Source organism: Gambusia affinis, linkage group LG10, assembly GCF_019740435.1.
Source record: "Gambusia affinis linkage group LG10, SWU_Gaff_1.0, whole genome shotgun sequence".
Taxonomy (NCBI): domain Eukaryota; kingdom Metazoa; phylum Chordata; class Actinopteri; order Cyprinodontiformes; family Poeciliidae; genus Gambusia; species Gambusia affinis.
The window spans coordinates 10,091,403-10,107,689 of record NC_057877.1 but is presented as its reverse complement, the minus strand read 5'-3'; the positions used below and the strand labels follow the sequence as shown (position 1 = coordinate 10,107,689).

Sequence of the window (16,287 nt, the reverse complement as noted above, 5' to 3'; positions counted from 1 at the left end):
GTTTAAGATTTTCATCCAACAATTCTTCTGCTTGATGTTGTGTCTATATATTTACATTAAAGTCTGTTTTTAGTTCAGCACCACTATTCTTTGGTCATATAAGGATTTAATGTGAATAATTGCTACCTGGGTAGGGGAACGGTTGTCTGTTGAACATTGTATGCTTATTATCTGTCTTACAGTTATCTTAATCTTAAAAATACTTGAAGGAAATGACACATTTCACATAGAAAGCATCAGCAGAACGCCTCTCAGTAGATGAGCCTCACAGCAGTATTCTAAATGACTTCTATTTAATATCCTGTATTGGTTCTAACAGAGAATTGGGTGGGCCTATAATTATGACTGATTACGGTGGGGATGTGCTTTGAGCAGCACCTACTGTGGAGATCATGTTCCTGTAATATGAGGATAAATGCAGTCCAATGCCCTGCAATTTATAGCCCTTATTTCCATTACACTTTGGATTTGCTACATTAAGTTCAACAATAACAGTAACTAAGAGCCAAAGAAGAAAATAATTTTAATTTCATTAATTATTTAGATATAGCGTGAATAAGAGGATATTATTTCTTTGCGTTTCAGGAGCACGTATGGGATGCGTCACATTACCTTGTGCGCCTGGTGTTCAGTGGCCTAAAGGAGATGTTTACGGGAACCAGAGAGATTCAGGTGAGCCAGTTTCAACCATGCAAACATTTTACTGGTATTTTACTCTAATAGTCTAACAGTTGTTAGACATTGTGCCTCCGTCTGTTCCTCCAGTTTTACCTCACTGAAAGAGACAAGAGAGAAACGGTTCCCAATAAATCCACCGTCCACCTTTCTAAGTCACAAAGTTGCAGCGGCTCTCGAAGGTCCTGAGGGCTACAAGTTAAAATCCCGTGTGGATGAGGCTAGATGTAGCACATCCTCCGGCTGCTCAATGAGATTGACATGAGGATTTTGTAAATGGGGGTCTTCTTGAGAAGACATAATGTCGACGCATAATGTGCTGCTAGGGGAGACGTTACAATCAGGGTCCACTGTTGATTGACCTGGTTTAAAACCTTTGTTTTTCAACTTTGTTCTTACGCATTGCTTAATTAATTCTTGAGATGATTGATTTACATAAACTGCAAAAAGTACCTAGCTGTATTATGAGGCGTTTTTTCCTAAAGTGTTAGTTACTTCATCATTTTAGGATCACTCAAAAATAGTAAAACTGCTTTATTCAATAAAGAGCTTCAATTTAGCTGAAAAGTTACACAAAATATGCATTCATCTTAAATTTATGCAGTTTGAAGGACTTAATCAGCACTTATATTGCAAACTGCTATAAATACTGCAAACATTGTTACCTCTCAGTTGGGAGTCGGTGGCTACATGTCAATTGCCTTATTTAGGCCTTGTCAGATATTACATTTGCCTTTTAATATGTCAATTTTCATTGTGAAATATGTTCAAAACTATGACAACAAACTGACTCAACATTAATTTGAAAATTCATCCTTAATTTAAATCCTAGCGTTGGTACCTTTTATATTCAAAAAGTCAATTGATTTAGGTAATGTTTCATTAAAATGAAGATGGTGAGTGAAAATAACAATTTCATGTTTTGGATTTAGTTGGTTTGCCAATCAAATTGTCTGTGTTTCATTTGGCTGTAATCAGTGGTGTGAGGGTCAAATACTGAAATGTGTTGTTTTTTTTCCCCATGTGTATTTTCATTGAAGGCATCAAACCTAGAAAAAAAAAAAAACTCCCAACATTTTTGTTGCCAACCAACAGTATGTCCTTTGTCACATACTGTACAAGATTTATGAGTTTAATATCACTCACATGAAAGTTAGGAAGAGGACATTTGTGATCTTTATATGGGCCAAAATGAAAATGAGTTTGATTCTGCTTTAAACTGTACTTTGACCATGTGTCCAGTCCTCACATTATTATCCTTGAGCCTCCATAAATTTACTGACAGATGTCCATTCTTTTACTTTAGTGTTTTTGCTTCAAATACTTTCTTTTGCAGCAACACGTGAGTTGCTTCAAGTGTAAGTTCTACTTCTTGGTTGTAGCACGAATCTTTCTGTTTGTGTGCATCTGTGTGGTGAGGCAGTAAAGCTTCCTTTTTTGGAAAATGGTTTCAGACACTTATGCAGGCAGGATTGCTGTGGGTTTTATAGCGAGCAACCGCTTTTGACCTGTTCCACAACAACGCCGCCACAGTTGTTGGCCTCTCTTTAAAGCAGAACAGCAGATTTAGGGCTGAAATCCAAAGATCGTTTCTTGACGCAGTAGCTGGCTGAAGTTTCTGTGTTCTGTGGTTGAAAATGTACCAGAGGATCTATTTATGGGTCTGATTTATTAAATTTTGATCCAGCAGACCATGAAAGCTTTATCTCAGTGAACTCAGTGATTTGAACACGTCTACATACACAAACACGCACATGCAAGCATGGATACGACCATATGCGCATAGCAAATATTTAGCGGATCCCGGGTACTGACAGTCCTCTGAGTTTACTCATCAGTATGTGTCCTCTATTTTAGTTTTTGTTGTTGTTTTTAACACTGCTGGTGTCCTTCTGTTGCAGGACTGGCTGACAGAAAGTGCCAGGCTGATCTCCAAGTGTGGCCACACTGTGGAGTGGGTGACGCCCCTGGGTTTACCGATCATTCAGCCTTATCATCGCACACGCAGTTTAGTGGTAAGTCTCACCATAGGACTGACTTTCCACTGCAGAGAATTGATTTAACACAGGGGTGGGCACTCCTGGTGGCTGGTGTCCTGCAACTCCTAGATGTCTCCCTGGTCCAACACACCTGAATCCAACAGCTGAATCACCTCCCAAGTGCAGTCATGTTCTCCAGAGTCCTGACAATGACCTCATTATTTGACTCAGGTGTGTTGAAGTAGAGATGCATCTAAAAGTTGCAGGAGACTGGCCCTGGAGGACCAGGAGTGCCCACCCCTGATTTAATAGATATTTGAAAGTAGTCAGTCAGCTTAGAAGGTGCTGCTTCTTGTAAAAGTATTTCTACACTTTCAACCTGTTCAGCTAAACCTTCATTGAAAGTCTATATTCGTACTGACTTTCTTGTCAGAGCAAAATCTTTTTGCTTTGTCCATTCCATTCCAGCTTTATTATGAAGTACTTCAAAAGCAGCACAGGTGACCAAAGTGCTGTACACCATAACCAAAACTAAATCAAGCAAAAGAAATACAATTGTTTATTTTATATCCTTTGCAGCTTTCTTTCCAGAGGAAATAAGACTCACAAAATGCGATGCAATCAATACCAGTTTTAATCTTCCCATCGCATCCGTGTCTCATCCGTCATTTTAAGCGGTGTTTTTATAGATGCCGTGTTCGTCTTGGGCTTTCCGAATCTCTCTGGGTTTGCTGCCGGAGTGCGCCACCGATGGTGTATTGCGATTATTTTAAGTGGTGCAACTTTAATAGACCTCAGCAACATAGCCTGTTTTGTTTGTCGCTATGGAGATCCTGACAGTAACACATCTTGGAGATATAACATGATGACTGTGTGCCAGCGTGTCTGCAGATAACACAGCTCCGTGTGTGTTATACAAACTGGGAAGTGTTCCTGTCTGTATGAAGAGGGAAAAACGGTAACCTCTTAACTTCTTAATTGTTAATGACGTGAAGGGCGGAGGCGGACATGTTGCCGATCAGATAAGTAACTCATGGGCTTGCTCAGCATACAAACTGCTCTTTTAGTCTGACTTCAAGCATAAGGTTGTCCTAGACAGGAAATGCCAACACGGTAGCAGGTGCAAATGACTTGGAGTGACAGATGGTAAGTCCCCTGAGACCTTCTCTCTCTCACTCTTGGTAGTGAATTTCTTTCCCTGATCTGACCTCCTTCTTTTGATTTACAAATGGACAAGAAAGATGCTTAGCTGAGCTCCTTTTCCCTTCAAGGCCTAAAAATAAGCGAAATAGTAAACAAACAAATAGGTTAAATGAGATTTTACTGATAATTTTCTTGATCTGCTTCAGTAATTCTCTAATCCAGTCGCATCACTGGGCAACAAAAATGAGACCATCTTGTAGAAAGGTCACCTTTGCAAAGTATAGCTGGATTAAATTTAATCTCTCTGTCTCCTCACCGCATCTAAAATCCTGGGCCGCTGCGTTCCTGTGGGTTATCAGTAATTACACTGTAGATAGAAGGCTAGGGTGGAGAATAATGCTTTGTGGAAAAAAAAAAATGCATAAAACAGATAATAAGGTGAAAGTAGCGGGTGTTTTGTCGCAGGAGAATTGGTTGTGTACATCTGAGGGGAAATGTAGGAAAATTAGAAAAAGATGAAAAAGGCCATGAACAGACTTTGGAGAGGGCCCCTTACTAGACTAGAGGACACTAATCCAATCAGAGGTCACTTTGGCTCATGTTTTTTTTATTTATATATATACTGTCCCCTCCACCCAGGGTAGCTGTAGTATAATCTTTCTCAGCGGATGCTAACTCGAGGGAATCGTCAGATGGATTGGCTGGATTTGACCGGATTTGTGGGTTTATAGTGTGACTAAAAACTCGTGATCTAATGTCCTCTGTGTGAGAAGAATTAGTCTCCTCTGGGTTTCACTGATCGGGCCTCTCTAGTGGAAAACTATAGCTGCTTGTGGCCTGTAACACTCTGAAACTAATGTGCTGTCAATAAATAATTCGCCTGATCGGTGTTAAAAGCCCACTGAGGTCGCGGAAATTTGACAGAAATGTAAAAGCTGCTATCGCTTACAGTTCCTTAACAAAAGTATTCAAATCCCTTAGACCTTTTCAAATTTTATTATGCTACAAGAACATTTTAGATTGTAGAGAGGACCGTTTGGATTTAGCCTCTTGACTATGGGAATGCTTCTTCTTCCATCCTTATGGCGCTTTTCCTTCGTGTGGCTTTCCATTGAAATTCATGAAATGTATCTGTAAATGTCAATGTGATTCCATTCAGTTGCCCTACTTGGTTTTTTTCTGACTTTTTCAAAATCTTGTGGCATTTTGGGCCGTACTAAATATGCGGTTTGCGTTGTAATGGTAACGCCCTAGAAAAGTTGCGTTTAGTGAGGATACGAACAGCTATAGGCCAGCGGAGGTGCGGCTAGGTGAAACAACGATGATTGAGAATAGAAAAATATTGCTGTAATATATAATTGATGTGTGATGCTCACCTTCCTCTGATGAGTGGAAATAATTCTCTTTTTCCCGTTTACCTTGTGAGCATCTGAGCCGTCCGGAGCTTATCCGTGATTTTGACTTTGGAAACCCGTATCCGACCGTAGGGCAATCCAAGGTCTCCATCCGTCTTAGCGGCATGGATTCAATCTACTCCCTACACAGATCATACGCTCTGTTCATACATTATAATACAAGGTAGGGATTTTATTTACAGTATGGCAGATAATAACGAATCACTTTTTTTTTTTTTTTTTTTTTTAACCTGTTCCATGTTTAAAGTCAAAGCTTCTCCTTAAACCTATCGCATAAGTCCATCCGGAGATTGGATGTTAAGGGGAAATAGGCAGATTGTCTCACCGTCAGTCCATCTACATCCATGGCAGCCATGTCACTAAGTGATGGGATTTATCCTTCTTCCTTTGCTTCTGTTCTTAATGCTTTCTCTGATTGTGTGAATCTGTCAATCAACACACAGCCACCTTTAACCAATTGACTAGAACCACCAAAGCGAGAAGCGTTATGACCCCCTAAAGCTAGGCTCAATGTTCTTTCATTCGTGCAGCTGCTCCCACCTCTCTTCTTCTATGTTCATCTTTCCCTCTTTAATGTATTCAGGTGGTCTTTTCTTTCTTAGAAAAAGAAAAAAAGATAAAGAAGGTTGTTAGCAGTAAACCCTGTACCTCTGTTTCAGTGGTTTCTGGTGTCAGAGGAAATGGATAATCTGGACAAGAGTGTATATGACAGCAGAGAAAAAATGAAAAATAATGAAAAGAAAAATGTAATTTAGTGTTAGACAAGCATCACTAGTGACAATGTTGTATTTTTAGCTCTCCCTTTTTAATGCTCTCTGCACACACTTTCAGCTGCATGGCTTATTATATAGTATAGTCTGCTCATGTGTATTTGTCTAAAAAAAATTTGTACTATATTATAACCATCTCTAATGTTGGACTATATGTCATGAAATAATTGTGTATACATCCCTACTTTGTCAACAACCTTCAGTCTGCTACTGAAGGAGCTCTCCAGTTCTGAAGGACAACCAGTTCAAAATCTGGACATAAATCCAGTCTCCATTCAGCCCAACTGGGATAAACATTGGAATTAATTTCATAATGAATAATGAGTACAATTATCAATCTTTACATCTACAAATGTGGTAAGAGTTATACCCCAGTTCTTTCCTTTGGTCTATCCCTTAGAAATACTTTATAGCTTAGTTGGGGTTTTTTTTCTAGGCTCTGTAAAAACAAAAGGAGCCCAAAAGCAACAAACACATATGTAGAAAAGTCTTTTCTGTCATTTGTAGCTTATGCCTAAATGTTACTTATTGTACGATTCTCTGTTAAAAATTTCCATTATGGGCCTTGAAACTGTGATTGAATGTGAAAAGTCCAAAAACAGCACGGTTCTCATTCATGGTTAATTCTCACGCCTCATACAAACTCATCTAGAAATAATTCCTCAAACAAAGCTTGTGTGAGGGTGACCAGAAGCCTCATCAGATGTTATTATAACCAGAGGTATTGATCCTGCAGTTTCAACCCTTTTCTGCAACGCTTACTTGGCTACAATAAATGTTTAGGATCACTGAGTGTACTTCTGACGGAGGGTTTAGTTCTCCCCTTAAATGTCCTCTTCAGGTGACAGGAATGCATTTAAAAAGCTTTACACCACAGAAGACAACAGGAAAATGTTTGGTCTCTTTTTTACTGGGACGTCGTTTTAGATCCAGAATAAATGTGAAAGTGGAAAGAAGATTTATCCAACAAGCAAGCAATCTGGGTCACGACTGAGTTATGTATTTAAATTACTTTTTTCTTTTCGTTAAGTCATAATGACAGTAGTTTTTTCCAATACTGCATTACAGAATTCCAAAAAAAATGTCTCTCCTCCACAACAGTCAAGATTTGTAGCCACTTAGTAAATAATTTGAGTTTATCAATCAATTTCCCCTCAGCCACACAAACAGAGGAACCCAACGCAGTAACTTACCGGGGATCCAGCATGCTGCTTAATATGGATTAATTATCATCACTTGGCTGTCTGTGATGCAGCTACTTGTACTTGACCTCAAAATCAAGGAAATGGATGCAAATTAGTCCTCATTAATCACTGGGAACAAACAAACAAACAAACACATTTTCTGTTCTTTCAATTTACTGTGGCTAATTTAGCTCTGAAGCCTGCTACGAATGTCTTAAAGCACTTTGATTGTTTACAGTGCAGATAACTGTGTTTGCGGCACCCTGAATATAGTTTAATTGGACCTTTCAGTGCTGAAGCTCCATTCCGTCAGTGAAATCACTAAAATGTGTCCAGGCGGGCTAATGGAGAGGGAAACACTGGGATCCATTACCGTTGGCTCGGCGCAGGGTAAACACAATAATAGCATGAGCGTATATCAGTGTTTCTCAATCCTCAGGCCCCCCTGCTCTGCATGTTTTAGATGTGCCTCTATTCCAGAGCAGCTGATTCAAATGATTGCATGACCATCAAGTGCTGCAGAAGCCTGTTAATCACCCACATATTCAATCCAGGTGTGTGGCAGAAGGGAAACACCTAAAACATGCAGGGCAGGGGGGGCCTGTGGACCGGAATTGAGAAACACTGGCATATATTGACAGGAGGTTTGCTATCTGCCGCCAGTTTTATCTATGGGTTGGGAGTCGCCTCTCATCACCAATCCTGCAGCGTTGCCGAGTTTAGGCTAAACTAATTCTTGGTACAGCTACGAGGGGAGCTCTCTGTCGTTTGGAAATGAAGAAAGGAAACGCGGTATAATGAAGACGAACAGCAGAATTTAAATCTTGTTTATTTGAAGCCAGCTAGGTCTGCATGTACTAGCAAATGGCCTGCTCTGGTCAATTTTTCTCTCTCTTCTACTGATGGTTTGTTACAGGGATCAAGTGGATAATAGCGCTCGCTTCGCTTCTTCCCGTACTTCTTCTCTCAGGAGTGCTACGCTAATATGGAACTGCATTGCCAATAAATGTGCTAACGTATTGCCTAGAGTAGAAAACACCACTTTTTGCGCTATTATCAGGAGTGGTATGAGAGGGTTTTGACCATATCATCATTATATTGTATACTATAAAATCTCTAACTCAAGCTGTATAAAGTGGAATACTTATTAGATTTAGGCCTGTGGAGAACAACAAGCATCAATGTGTGCAAAATTATTGGGCAGCTTGTATTCCTCCAGAAAAATAGGTTTAAAAAAAATTAAGTTCACTGACTGGGCTGTCTTTACGGCAGCAGGAATTTATTTTCGCCATGATGTCCTGAACGAAGTGCTGCCAATGCAGCACATGTTCATGTTTTATTCTTACAAAATATCAAATGGTACTTTAGTTAAGAAACATTTATTTATCACATTTTGAGCTCTACAAAAATTGCATATGGCAGTGAAAGCAAAATTGTATCTTTTTTCACTTTTTATGTTTTGTTTGGGATGTTTAAAATCTGTTTGGTTTTTTTTGTTTGTTTTTTTTGGCTTTGCTGCTATGAGCTTCTATTGTAGTTATAAATGCATTTTGACCTTATTTATCCTATCTTTTACTTATTACGTCTTTGGCCATGTTACCCAACTGTTCCACTAAATTAATTTCATTGTTTTTGTTTTCCAGCTGAAGAGTACCATGCAACATATAAACCTCCAAATCAGCCACGACATTAAAGAGTAAGTCCCTCTGTAGATTTATTGCAGTTTGTCTGATCTTATATAAACACTGACCCAGCAGATACAGTGAGACCATGTTCCTCTCTTGTAGCACTTTGTGAGATTTGTCACTAAAAGGCCACCAGTAAGTTTGATCGTAGTGACCTGGAACAGGAGCAGAGAAAGACACGGTGTTTACCGCATTCATTTCTGATTTCAGGTAGAATTTGTCGCTACAAGTTTTCAAAATGCAGCTTGAATAAGCTTCCAGGTTCCAGGACACACTTTGGATTCTGTCCCATGGAAAAGGTTTTGGCTCTCACAGATTCCATATATTTATTTATTTTATTTTTTATCTTTTGGGGACCCTGACATGTTTCTGGTCATCTAACAAGTTTTTCGGACAAAAATGCGTAAATAGAGACGGAATATTTCAAGGGAAAGACTATCCAAACCAATAGAGAACCATGTAGAAAATGTAATTGCCCCCTAAACATTAAACTACCCTTGCCAACAATAACTCCTATCAAGTGTTTATTATACCTTACAGGCAGTTAGGGGGTGTAAGCAAAAAGATGGCATGACAGCATTTGAATCAGATGTATGCCCAGTTTTTGACTTGACCACTCCAAAATAGTAAATTACGTTTTATTATTCAGACATTAACTTAACAGTATAATTTGGATCATTGTGCTGTAGAAGTCATGGTTCAGTCAGTTCAGTTCTCCAGCGCTGAAAGAATTAAATCAACCTCAGATCACCACCATGTTTGATTGTTATGATGATGTTTTGCACCATTCACAACAGAATTGTCCACCTTCCAAAAAGGTTGATTTTAGTCTCAACAGTCTACAGAGTAAGTCTTGGGGATCATCATCATCAAGATGTTTATTTCTGCTGTGTCCTGCTCTTATTCTTAAATTGTGAAGACCCACATTAACTGAGGCAAGTGAGGCCTGCAGTGTTTTTCTTGCTGTTCTGGGTTCTTGTGCAATCTGCTGGATGAGCTGACAGTTTTTTATGATTGGTAACGCATTGTTGTCTTAGACAGAAAAAAAAATTAAACCACACTTTGCAGTTTCAAACTTGACGCCCATAATGGTTTTCTTGGTGGACTAACCCCAACCAGTAGCACACTTATGTTATGTTGGGATCAATATTACTTTTTTTGTGGAAAAAAGAGCCTCACTTTATGTACAAATCAGAATAAACTTGTCTCGGGGGGGAAAAAAAGACTCCAGTGACCTGAAAAAAATAAACCAGGCTATATAATCTCCAACTTGTCTTCCAGATAGCATTGACATGGTACAAGCATTTGCATTTTGCATTATTGATTGCTACGCACAGTTTTAGTAAATAATTGGGTTAAAAGCAAAAGATCTGTAGTGGCAACACAAATTAATTCATGTTAATGTTAAAAGAAACCTGTTCTAGTAATCACAAGGGAATGTTAATGTGTCGCCTGCTCTGTTAAACTTCCAATCTTTGTTGGCTAAAAGCTGCTAAAGCTACCAGCCGCTCAGTTAAACAAAACAATTATATGAATTAAACCGCATTGATTCAGATAAATTTTAAAGGCGAAGCTTCAAAATAAAGTCTACTTCCTCTTTGATGAGCATTAAACGTCTTAAGCGCTGAGGGGAAAGTTTGAAACAAGCTGGAGTCATAAGAGGTGAGAGGAGCAAAACACAACAAAGAGAGACAGACTGAGAGACAGGAATGGTAAATGAAGTAATGACAGAGGCAGAGCAATGGAGACATGGCCCAGAAAGACTGACAGCTGTCCTCTTCAGTCTGACATCCACCACTCTGCAGATCCTGCTTTGTGAATATGAAACAACAGGCAGAGTGGAGGGAAAGCAGGAGGGCGGTGGGAGTCAAGAGTTGAGAGGAAGGAGACAACTCTGCCTTTTTTAACTAAAATTGAAGGTCTGCTGTCAGCAAAACCATCTCTGTCTGAGTGGAACTTGACAACGTCATTACAACTTGCTTTGGTCTCGCATTAAAAACGTACCTTCTGGTCTTTACAAACCACCCTAATATTATGAGAGCTTACTAAAGCTCAGCGTATCAAGTTATCTATTTAGCTGCCGAGTTAAGACTGCATGGTGTGCAGGGTTCCTATGTATTATTGAAAAGTCTGGGGATTGATTTTTATCAATTTCCATGTCTGCAGTTTGGAAACCAAAGTCTTATGAATGTACCTCTTCCATGCATTTAGAAATAAAAATGTGAGTTTTAAATTTTATTCATATTTGCCTCATGATTGTTCTTGTGCAGCTGCAGTTTTTCCTTGTACTTCTGGGTTTAAACCTGGATCAAGCTTGGCTCTTGAATTGGGTTTCCCTTAAATGCCAAACAATGCATTGAAATTTCATTTTTGTGGCCACTTAGTGAAATGAAGGTATCATCAAGACGATCCAGATTCGAACTTGGCTTGGCAAGATTTCAAAACAACAGCACAAACACTGAGTCAGGAGCAACCTTCAGGCCTGTTTTATGGTTTGTGGGGCGGGAGGTGCGACTTGTGGAATGTCTGTACTTAAATTCCCATGATGTCCCACAAATTGATGGAAATATCAAGAAAATTAAGTTGGCAAAAAATATTTTGAAATGGAAAATTGTCTGCCATAAGGAGTGTTTTATCAGCAAAATTAAAAGTTATTAATCTGTTGGTTCAACTCGTTGGCAGTTATTATAATAGATGGTAGAAAGCAGTCCTGTCATGTAGGAGACTTTTGAATGCAGCGTGTGGCTGTTGTAATTTCTCTGGAAAATATTAGCCTCATAAATTCTTTGCTTCATGAGTCAATTTCATTCGACTTTCCATAACCGACGTACATAAAGACTCTTTTCATTGGTTTTCTTCTTCTTGTAATGACTTTTGCTGATGGTACATTCAGTAACAATGGGAAAATTGCATACATTTAAAAGGTAAAAGATGAGAACAATACAATATAATATCACACATTTGTCCCTGCTGTGTGCACAACATCAGATTAAGTACTGACGGAGCAACATGCGGTAAATTTTGCCTGAAGTAAATGCATTGTGTTGTTTATTTACAGTTAACAGCGAAGCAAAGTGTTATTGGGTATTTCTACTGTTGGATCTTTGGTGCAGCATGTTTGGAAGAGAAAATCCTGTAATAGATAAAGATCAAAACTTTGATAAAAGCTTGATTTGACAATCATTCATGGCTTTAAGTCTAAAGTTTAAACCTCTACACCATGTTGTTTGTATGTATTCGTAAGCCCAACTCGGGGCTTTGATCACAAATTAGCTTAGGCTAAAATGCTGTATAGTTTGGCATCACATTATTGTAAATGGAATAATGGAGTTTTACATTATTTTAGCCCCAGTAGAAATAAAATTAGCTTCTCATTTGATGCATTTTTGTTCCACATATTTGTGTTAATATACGCCGACACTGATAAGGCCATCAAGCAGTGGGAATCTCTTAACCGTCCATGATTACGCTTGTGTCTTTGCACTGTGTGTGTGTCTCAAACCAAGGATCAGGAAAAAAACAAGACAAAGCTTCTCATGTTTTCACAGCAGAGCGTGCTCCTAAATGAATATCCAGGTGTCTTGTTTTTTCGCACAACTCGATCCCTGAACAGCGGGACTAAAAGCACTCTGACAGAAGGCTAACATTTCCAGGCCAGAAAAAAAAACAAAAAAAAAAAAAAACCTGCTCAGACGAAAAACGAGAGTGACAGACTGCCGTGGTGTGTTTCTGCCTGTGTGTTTGTGTTTCAGCTTTGGGTTTTGGCTCTCTCTGCCCTCTTTGCATTTCCATTAGAGGAATGTTCTGGTCTGTGGCAGCCCAGAGGATTTGAATGGCTCAGGCTCGGCTAATGGGAATACAGGAAGGAAAAGATTGACACGTTGCTGTTTTTACTGCCGGTTTCATCACCAGAAGCAGCGATATGACATTTTTTATTTAGAAGAAATAAATAAATTAAAAAAACAAAACAACGTGAGAACACTAGAATCTACTCAAATGAAGTAGATGAGTTCAGATTTGCAAGAGGACCTGAACTCGTCTCTTGGAGGACAGGATTTAAAAACTTTTCAATAAAGTCTTCAGAAAAGTTTTTTTTTTTTTTTCAAAAATAACAGAGGGCACATTTTACAGTAAATATCAGTAAATATTTGCCCGTGAAGGTGTCCTTACTATAAAAGCAGTGAGAGACGTCTCCAAAGGTGGACGCACACTCAAACAAAACAAACGGAGGAACCAGAGAGACATTCGGTCTGACCTGAAACAAGCACCATACACTGTAGCAGACGCTGCACACTGAAGCGAGTAGGACTCCATCAGAAAATGTCAAGGGGAGAAACGGTATGGTAAAAAAGAGAGACAGGCAAAGACTGAATCACTATTTGCTGAGACACAAGGGATGTAGCAGAGGGTGTTGGTTTAGATTGCTAACACATTTTGGAGGTAAATGTGTTCTCCATTGCTAGAGAGCTGGATTTGAAGAGAAGGGTTTAGCTCTTTGAATAAGGAAGCTAATCGAAATACCAAGTTGGTAACAACAGATGGGGAGACGTTTTATACGTTATTGGTGATAGAAATGAGTCCTGACTTTTAATGCGTCACCAAACCAAAGACACTCTTAAACCCACCTTTTATTTTCTAATGTCTTTCTAACTGTGGATGAAATACTAATAAGGAAAAAAGGAAAAATCCATAAAATATCCATCTTTTAATACGATTACATACTTTCACATTGAAAAGGTGCAGCCATTCATTTAATCACATTTACTTTTTTAAAAAATTCTGTGTTAAGAAAAATATCTTCTCACAAAATCCCAATTATTTGTACCAAAATCCCCAATAAAATAATTGCAACCAAATCATTTTTCGCCTTTATGCTTTTCTTCTTATTTCTGTCATCAGCCTACGACGTTTTGTTTGCCCGGGCCGTGAATAGAACATCATGGGGGGAAATGATGGGTGGAATCATTTATCTTTCCACCTCCCGGCGTGACCGGGACGAAAAAAGCTCGTGTGACCGTAAGAAGTGTAGCAAATAGTGTGGTCACCATGGAAACGATAACATTGCACGTTGTTTAGGGGTGATTCCTGAGAAAAAGCCTTTTCTGTCCTGTCATCATAATTGTAAACACCGGAATCGGCTTCGTTCGCTAACTTCGTGCGCACAAACAAGCAATTTGACTTTGGTTCTGCTTAAAAATATAAACATATTAAAAGTAGGCATGTGGAGTTTGTCAAACTAGACTGAAACTGAGAATGAGGAATGCTCTCCCTGTATGCCTCAGCCTTGTAAAATGTTATGGGGTAAGACTGAGCGCTGTTCTTGAATGACCTCGTAAAACAAAACAACGACAAAAAAAAAGGAATTGCTGACATATGTTTATGAATACGAAGCTCAGATATCCTTAGGCGTCGTGAGAACTGCAGGATTTGAACTGCAACGTAGTTTTTCATGTTCTCTTGGTTGTCTGTGGCTTTTCAGGAGGCCCGACACGGTAAAACAGAAGAATGCATTCCCGCCCAACTTCATCCACTCTCTGGACTCCACACACATGATGCTGACTTCACTCCACTGCTACAGGTATTTTTTTGTTCCCAACATAACATGGAAAAGCAAAGATCTGGTCCTGGCATTACTCACAGAATTCATTTTTCACATACGCAGCTTTGCTGCACATAAAACAGGCCTTGTTAACGTTAGAGATTTGTGAGAGATGAGATCTTTCTGGTCGCAACTGTAAAACAAATGTTGGCTTTTGTTTTGACGTTTACGGCTTTCCTTCCAAAGCCTGGCTGGTTTTTAGACGTTTTCTAACTCCTCACTGCCTCTGCTCTCGTCGTCTCTCAGTGCCGGCCTGACATTCGTCTCGGTTCACGACTGTTTCTGGACCCACGCCCTCACCGTGGACACCATGAACAAGGTATTACGTCACAGTCGCCTCCTGTTTCCGCAACCTCTTCATCCGTTCACAGCTGCTCCCCCTCCTGTCCGATCTCGATTCGTCAGTGTTGATGATTTATTTGCGAATGTTTTTCGGGGGCTTTATTGGAGCTGAAGATGGCGAAAAGTGACTCAACAGTCAGAGCTTTGTCTTTGATGTTAGAGGAAAGATGAGAGCTTTTTTCAAAATGTTTTTTTAAAGCACCAAGACACTGAGGTTGCAGGCAATCGGATCAATTTGTGCCATATCCGCGACTGGCACTTTTGCTATTGTAGACACTTCAGCTAAGTGATGCCACTGATACAAACTTCCAGTTGTCGCCGGCTCATCCATTTTCAGGCTGCAGGGAGCAAACCGAGCCTGTCGAGCTGAATAAACACCTGCCTGCCTCTGCATGTCGAAAATAGATCCGGACTGAGACACGGTGCGGAATAAAACGGATCAAATTATCACAAAGCCCCAATTGTCTGTAGCGACGCCTTCAGAGCAAAGTCGCAGTTTAATGTCTTTTTTTTTTTTTTTCCCCTGATCTCTGAGGAGTTAAAGGCATTCCTCTCACTGCATTTGTTCTCCATGTTTTGATTGGAGGGGCGAATGCCTTCCTCGTTACACAGGTAATTGAACGCAGCCGGAGAGCAGACTGGCACCAAATGTCTTCATCATCTAAAGCAATTGTTTAAATGATAACCAGTCTGTTCTCCATCCTCTTTTACTCACTTTGGGGCTGTGAGCAGCCTGCCCAGGGATGTAATCAAGAGCGGGATTTACTGCATGATAGATCGACCAATCGGGAAAAAATTCAGAATTCATGAGGAAATTGACTTTTGCTGCATAAATCATGCAAGTAATGCATAGAATCTTTTTTTTTTTTCCTGAGACCTCCCTGATGGCTCCAGAGATGTGGGCACAGCTGTGGATTTTAATTGGGTGGCGGGCGGCTTTGCATGGTTAGGAGACGACTCGTGCTGTGTTTTTATTCTTTGAGGAGTGACGTAAATGTTTTTCTTGGCCTCATATTGCTGTTTGCTTATTAATCTGACCTGAGTGCAGAGATTCTGACTTATGAATCATTCAGGTACAATGAGAGTTTCTCAAATGTCTGTTTTTCTTTGGGGGTAGTCTGGATATAAACAGGGATTAAATTGGAATTGCAGGTTGGGGGGCTGATAGGGATCTGAGACATCCACAGTAATGGGAATGTTTACACCTCCTCCTCTCTGCTGCACAGATTGTCAATGTCCCTTTAAATGCACTTTATTATATATGTATATTTTTAAACTAAGATAGCATCTCATTTGAAGCTTGAGTAAAGGGCTATTTCACTCCTTTTAATAAATATGAACTAAATATTTCTTAACTGTCAATTCAAGTCTTTATTCTGTGTATAAATGTTGATTTCATGAACTTGGAACAAAAGTTTCACACGTCAGACAGAGTGTTTGATGTTCTGTCCATAGTTTTATCCATGATCCAGGTGATTTTGACAAATTCAGATGC

At 39.5% G+C, this 16,287-nt stretch overlaps 1 protein-coding gene across 5 annotated transcripts in view; it reads left to right on the top strand.

Annotated features, from left to right (window-relative positions):
* Nucleotides 1–16,287, top strand: part of polrmt (polymerase (RNA) mitochondrial (DNA directed)) — a 43,285-nt gene that overhangs the window by 21,386 nt on the left and 5,612 nt on the right. For 2 of the 5 annotated variants that reach the window (XM_044130103.1, XM_044130102.1), the window contains 5 exons: nt 586–672; nt 2,577–2,690; nt 8,810–8,862; nt 14,331–14,429; nt 14,697–14,769. In XM_044130103.1, coding sequence (XP_043986038.1) covers nt 586–672; nt 2,577–2,690; nt 8,810–8,862; nt 14,331–14,429; nt 14,697–14,769 — 426 coding nt within the window. Of the gene's footprint in view, nt 1–585; nt 673–2,576; nt 2,691–8,809; nt 8,863–9,061; nt 11,008–14,330; nt 14,430–14,696; nt 14,770–16,287 lie in introns of those variants that run through there. The other 3 variants (XR_006371974.1, XM_044130104.1, XM_044130105.1) reach the window with 3 other exon arrangements.